The sequence below is a fragment of the Myotis davidii genome, unplaced genomic scaffold (genome assembly GCF_000327345.1).
Source record: "Myotis davidii unplaced genomic scaffold, ASM32734v1 scaffold631, whole genome shotgun sequence".
Lineage (NCBI taxonomy): Eukaryota > Metazoa > Chordata > Mammalia > Chiroptera > Vespertilionidae > Myotis > Myotis davidii.
In genome coordinates, this window is record NW_006282600.1 from 421,634 (window position 1) to 428,760 (window position 7,127).

General features: G+C 39.8%; 1 protein-coding gene across 1 annotated transcript in view; it reads left to right on the forward strand.

Moving 5' to 3' along the window:
* Positions 1-7,054, forward strand: part of GPC3 (glypican 3) — a gene marked incomplete at its 5' end in the record, with an annotated part of 396,960 nt that extends 389,906 nt beyond the window's left edge. Inside the window, one exon of the mRNA XM_006753133.2 lies at positions 6,650-7,054. Within this exon, the coding sequence (XP_006753196.2) occupies positions 6,650-6,819 (170 nt within the window). The remainder of the gene's footprint in view (positions 1-6,649) is intronic.
* Between the last annotated feature and the right edge of the window lie 73 nt (positions 7,055-7,127).

Consider the following 7,127-nt stretch of genomic DNA (forward strand, 5'->3'; position numbering starts at 1 on the left):
TATGCCATGGCTTCATGTACTCACAACCCACTGTAGTGTAATCTGAAGATATACACACCCCAGATTGAGAGGCAGAGGCCTATAATAACAGAGGTCATGGCTATACTAATGGGAAAAGCCATTGTATTCTTTCAACATACCATAGTTGCAACTGAGGATGTTTGCAGGCTAAAATTAGCTATAAACAAAGAAGTGAGCATCTCACAGCCCCAGCCCTCTTCCAGGAGCAGCCATTGTATTATTCCCAGGATCTATGATCATTTAGTAGGCAAGATTGGCAGCTCACTTGTTTATCACAAAGGTGCATAATGAAATGGGCCCATTCTAAAAGGAATCCCATTAGACCACTTAAAAACCAGAAGCCACAACTGTGCCAGTTCCCTCCTCATCTGATTTCTGAAGAAGAAAACCTAGACTCTCAGAAACCCAAGGGTTATTCACAAAGTCACTTTCTTCTGCTTTCAAATCCAGGTAGTCATTTCACACCTAAAAGTTCACATAGGAGGGGGCGTTGGTATGGCATGAAGGAGGATTGTGTTGAGGATAAGATAAGGAAAACAAGATCTGTTTGGGATTCATATGTGAATGACAGAACCAAGGGCTTCTGTGGGAATGGGCAGCAGAGTGAGCAGTAGTGCAATGAACATAATTTCTCCCGAGATTCCCTCAGTTTCAGCCTCTGGGGTCTGCCAAGTAATGTACTGAGGGTTTCGCATATTCATGTCTTGGGGGCCAACTGTACACAGCAAATGCAAAACACAGGGATAGTAGTATTGCTCTGTTGCTATATTGGGACCAGATTGAAGCCATCTGCTGGTGCAAGCTTGGCAAGAAAGAAACCCCCATGTCTGGCTCAACAGCAGCATTCTCTCCCGTGGCATTTTGATAGCAGCTCTTCTTTCAGACTGCCCTATGAAGTCTGCCTACTGGTGAGGGTGAGGCCCTTGGAGCAGCGATTTTCAACCTTTTTCATCTCGTGGCACACATAAACTAATTACGAAAATTCTGTGGCACCACCAAAAGCTATATTTTCTGTCAATCTGATTTTAAAAATAGGTATAATTTTGATTCATTCATACCAGATGGCTATTTTTGTGTTGGCTGTTGTCATTTTTTTATTTGACAATCTAAGAGAAAATAGGTCCATGCCCCTGACTAAATAGTCGGGTATTGCATGTTTAAAAAATTCTTGTGGCACATCAATGTGCCTCTTGTGGCACACCATTTGAAAATCGCTGCCCTAGAGCAATGCATCTCCCTCCTTAATGCCATGAGCTTTGCTTCCTATTATATGCTTAAGACCTCATTGGCTTTGTAAGGGCCCAAGCAAAGGCTTATCTCACTGGCTGAGAGATCTACTTTGGCTGCTTGTGCATGACTGCTTGATGCACCCCAGGTCCAGTCACTTCCCCCTCAAAAGCTTTGCGTGTACTGGCCTCAGTGGAAGTTATTAGGCCAGGGTTTAAAGAAAATAATGACAGTCCAGCGTGGACTTATTTATTGCTGGTGTTCCTTATCCAATATTAGAACAACTAAAGAAGAAAGAGGATTCAAAATTTGGTAACTGATGATGACCACCAGAAAAACTCACATTCCAAGAGAAGCAACTGATTGAACCTACTTGTTGATGGAGGCTCTGCTGGGGGCAGCCATCTTGGCTGCTGTGGACAGAGAAATGATTGCAGACTGCAGCAAATTGTGTCCCTCACTGACCCCTAAGAGCCTTGGAATAAGAGAGAAATAAAACTAGAAGGAAATTTAGAGTCAATCCAGTCCAACACTCTTATTTAGCAGATGGGGTGACTGAGTCCCAGAGGAGTGGGTAATGACTTGCCAATGACACAGTATGTCTGGTGTAGCCTCCTGAGGAACTCCATCCACTAGGAGACTGAATAATAGTAAAGGGTTCCACACTGAGTACTTTACCCAAAAGAAAAAGCAGAAAAAACTTTCAACATAACTTGCAGACCTTAATGACTGATAATTATGTTAAAGGTTTATCTAATCTGCAGCACAGAGGACATCAGGGCAAAATGAGAATCAGATTTGAGTGTGTAATCAGTACAGATTCTTGGACCTACCCTCTGGGCATAGTTAAACTGATTACAAAGAGAAACAGATATTTGGACTTAACATGAAAATCTTGCTGACCCAAAAGTTTCTCACTGATAATCAGCTGCAAGTCAGAAGTATTTTATGTGCATTTTTACAATATGTACCTAATACAACAAAGATATGTTCTGGAAAATCACTGATGAGCATTAAATATGAATTATTTAAAAGAAAGTGGTTTGTGGTGACTCCCCTAGTACATCTGGTTTGTAGCAAACTGAGCAAGTTTTGGTTTGGTGTATATTTAGCTTTGTCAGGTTTTTTTTTTTAATTATATTTGCTACTGTCTAATCCCCAGATACTGTTCCCACAGGCTTCTTTTTTTCAAGACAAGATGTCTGACAAGTCTCTCCCACTTAAGGCTGTCCTCCAAACTGTTAGCAATGATTTCTCTAAAAAACACAAACCAGATTATGTGGCTTCATTACTTAAAAAAATCAGTGGCTCTCTATTGCCCACAAAATAAAGTTTTAGCATTCCTAATCTACCATGATTTAGCTGTTAATTGTCCTTCCTGCCTTACCTTTTATCACCCACAACACAGTACAGACATATATACACACAGACACCTCACAACAATGTATACTCTATGCTCCCTTCCATCATAGAGGGTACTGGTTCCTATTAAGTATTCCCTACAGACAATTTTTTATATTGTGATTTCGCTCAAACTGAACCCTCTGCCTAAAATGAATAACCATTTCATCAGCCCTTCCATAGTTCCACCCATCCTTCATGGTATTAATTATAGTCCAACTGTTCAAGAAAAAATCTTCCCAGATCCTTCTATTTGGAATTTTTATATCTCCCTTCTATCCCTGTGGTATTTTGCTTATGCCTTTATCTGTGCCCTTTCTACATTCTGCCAAGTAGACTTGTCTACTAGTCTATTTTCCTTGCTAGAGTGCCGGAGTGTGGGATTCCTAAAGGCAAATACTAAGTCTTTTTCCAACCTTCAGGCTTAATGCTTGGGACATAGTAGGCTACCTTTAAGCTTGTTGAATTAAATTAGGTTATATTTCCCCTGTTCAAGAGTGTCCATATTTATCTTCGACCAAAACTCGTATTTCCTCTATCTCCCATAATGCTTCCTCTGCTAAACTGCCCCCTTCGTCTCTAATCTCCATGATGGTGGCCTAGGCCCAGAGTGTGTCTTTGCTGGAATTCCCATCAATATAAGCCCTAGGAACTTGGCTATTGGATTGGGTGAATATATTTGCTGCTACTAAATGGGGGCCTCAGGAAATATGTAGCCACAGCTTAGGAAACACAGCAATGTATCATTCTGAATAGTTCTTGGGGCCCTTTGGAGGTAGAAGACTTGACCCAACATTGTACCTGGGGCATCTAATGGCCCTGGCCATAATTGCTGATTTCTTCAGAGAAATAGAACTGATATGATAATTCCCATTCTGGCTTCTCAAACCCAGAGCTCTTCTCAGTATTTCACAAAGCTTAATAAGACTACTTAATCAAGTTTGTGATCAGTTTTATGTGGAAACACTGACTTTTCTCTTGCTTTTTATTTTATTTTGTGTGTGTGTGTGTGAGTGCGTGTGTGAGTGCTATTTTATTCCTTATACAACAATATTTTAATAAATACAGAGCAAGAGAATTATCTTTAAATATTGTTTACAGAAAAGAATTTGACATTGGTTCGAAATAATTACTGGGCTGCCTCATCCAATGCAGCTTCCCTTTGCCACTGAACTGTTGGAATATCCTACTGGGTGTTTCATCCAGTGTTTCTTCCATTCCTTGGCTTCTTGGTAAAGTCCAGTGCCACAGCCCCCAAACCATGCTGTAGAAATCTTCTTACCCTTCCATTGGCCAGCTTGGCCACCAGACTCATTTGAAGGTACAGAGGAGGAAACCCAGTTTTAACTGGATGTGTTGGTTCCTGAGTTCTGGTAGTATGTATTTCACTAATCAAGAATTTTTTTCAAGAAGGAGTCTGTTAATGCTTAATCACTGTAATCTCTTTAGTATACATTTTTTTCAAGAGATGGTATAGCTTCATATGAGGTTCAGAGTAAGACCTGCATTCAAATAGGACCTCTGTGATTTATCCACTGTGTCAATATGGGCAAATAAACTGACCTGAGTTTGACCTTTCTCATCTTTAAAAAATGGGATTTATAATACTTACCTCATGACATTGAGAAGGTTTAATTAAATGAGATAACATAAATAGCTTAGTAGAGTGCCTGGCACACAATGAGGACTCAATAGTTGGTAATCATGTTTATCATTTCAAAACATAGGGTCCAAGAGATAGAAATAACAAAAGAAGTCTTTGGTGGCAAAAAGGATTAGAAACTACTGGAATCAAGATCACTGCTGGGTTTACCTTAACTGCTATGATACTATTATTTAGTGCTTGCAGATTATTTGAAGAGCAAGATAAGTAGTATAAGCGCTTAGTGGCAACATTAATTGATGTTGTTTCATCTTAATATTGGGAAAGGGGAATATCCAGAAAAGGAATTTGGAAGTGATTCTGAGAGTGCTCTCATTTGGGTAAATCCTAAAAAATACTCCTCTTCATTTAAGTTGAGAAGTTGCTGTGAGACCCAAGGTTGCCTTTCAACAGATACAACCATATGTGTTCTCAATTTTGATGAAATCTGATCATGACTTAAGCCTGTGTTATCCTTGCCGAGTGACAGCTGACCTCAGCCTTTTCTATGCGCTCTGCATAGTTCACCTTTCAGAGAAAGAGGTCTGATTTCCAAGCAAAGTGTTGCTCTTTGTTCTTTTCCTCTTTTTATTTTCTTTGTATGTATTTATTTTAGGGAGAGAGAGAATCCAGATTACAGTCTGTTGAGTTGCTTTTCCCTGGGTAAGAGGGCTTTCTGGAAACTTTTATTTTAATTATTATTGGCGCTCAAGAAGAAAAACTTTCTCAGCTTGAGAGGAGCAAAATATAGTCAAATTCATGCATATTAAAAGTTATGAAATCATTTATACAGCCATGAAAAATAATTATGATTAATAACACAATAAAATATTTGTATTGAATAACATAGTTAAATGATTCAATAATATTTTTAAATTAATAGGGAAAATGTCAATACCCATTAGGTAAAAAGGCAAAAAAAAATATAAACTGTTATGTATTGAGAAATATAAATAGTAAACTAAAATAGAAAATGTTGTTCAGTAGGAATAATTCAAGTACATGCAAATTAAAGAAACGCTGAGATATGGTATACTGACTACACTATACTTTTTCAATTGAGGCACAGTAAATTTGGTTCCCTCATCATTGCTGGCATTATAAACTGCAATAATCCTTTTGGAAAATAGTATTGCTGTCTATGTAATCCGCCCCCCCCCCCCAACCTTCACCTTGCTGCCTGCTCTAATCAATGTCAGCCTCAGAGCCACCCTGATTCTGGGCCCTACTCTGAAGTCATCCTGGACCAGCTGAGTCTTCATACTTTTCTTCCTGTGACTTACTGTTTCATCCCCTGTAAGAGGAGCTCTTCCTTCCTTTTCCTTCCTTCCCGCTATAAAATGCCAGTCATTTCCTCTGTGCCTGTTGCTATGCATCTCAGTGTCCCCAAGGACTCTTTCCAGGTCCGTTGGCCACAGGACAGATGGCTGGTGAAGTTGCTCACATCACATCACCTTCACAAGCTATTGAAATAGAAACATTAGTGACTGAGGCTAGAAAAGCCTAAGGAGTAGATTTGAGCTTTAAATCTGGGAAAGCTAATCTGAAAGAACCTGAGCCCTGAGCCAGGGCTAGACATCTTGAATTTTCTAACAAACCACTATCTACTTAGATTTGCCTTCTGAGAGACTTTCTCATTAGGGCAACCCCAATATCCCAACTTCTTTTTCAGAATCATGAACATATCATAAACGGTAGGCAGTTAGAGAGGAAGATCCTTACCCATTAACATTTCCTTAGTCTTAATTTGCTTACTAGTAGTTTAAATCTTATGTATTAGATCAATTTAACTTTCTCTGGGGCTTTTTTAGAGGGGCTGAAAAGACCATATATATAAGAAGAAATGTTTGGGAAAAATAAAACACCTTTTAATGACAAACTACCTTATCCTTAACTGTAAAGCAAGATTCCCAGGAGGGGATCTGTATGGGGTGCAGGACCCAGGAAAGCTGTACTGAGAGTCCACAATATCCCCTCCCCCATTAACACATACACACAAGGAGACACATGTAGTCACTCACACTGCACCTTAGATTTTGATACCAGTGAGATCTGGAGAAAATGACTTTCAAGTAGAGCTTTGCCAGGGAGGAGATGTTGCAAAGGCCCAATGTGCATCGCAGGGTATGGATACAGCCACAGTCGAGAGGGAAACAGCCAGGTTGCTCCCTGTTGGTATGATCTCTGGAAGGAGCACCTCTAGCTATCTCATTCCTCTATCTCCGCCCCTACACACACTTTCTCATCCCCTGGCAGCTTTCCTTCCCAGCAGTCCAGACAAGTGTTTGAGCCATGAATAGTATACACCTGATAATGTTGGTAATCCTGTATTTAAAATTCTTCTTTTAATTTTGGCAGAACTGGCTTATGATCTGGATGTGGACGATACTCCTGGAACCAAGCAACATGTGAATCAGAACGACAATGAGATAATCGTCTCTCGCAACTGTGGGAATGGCCATTCCCCCCTGAAGGTTCTAACCAGCCTGGCAGTCTATGTGGTGTGCTTTTTCTTCCTGGTGCACTGAATTCCTAGTGCACAGCACCAGTGCTGCCCTTCAGCACCCTGTGGTCTTCCTCTATATAAGGAACCACCTTCTTATTTTTTTTTCTATTTTTTTTTAATCTCATATGCCTCCTCTAGCCATTAAGTAGAAAACTAACCATGTGTTATGTTTTTGAAATGAAATGGTATCTTTATGAGGCAGATAAATTTTAGTGGTAGTATAGATTGTCCTTTTGTAACGAAAAAAAAAATCAAGTCGTGCCAAATTATTTTCCTATGTTTGGCTGCTAGAACATGTTTACCATGTCTATCTCTCTTTCTCTCTTTCCC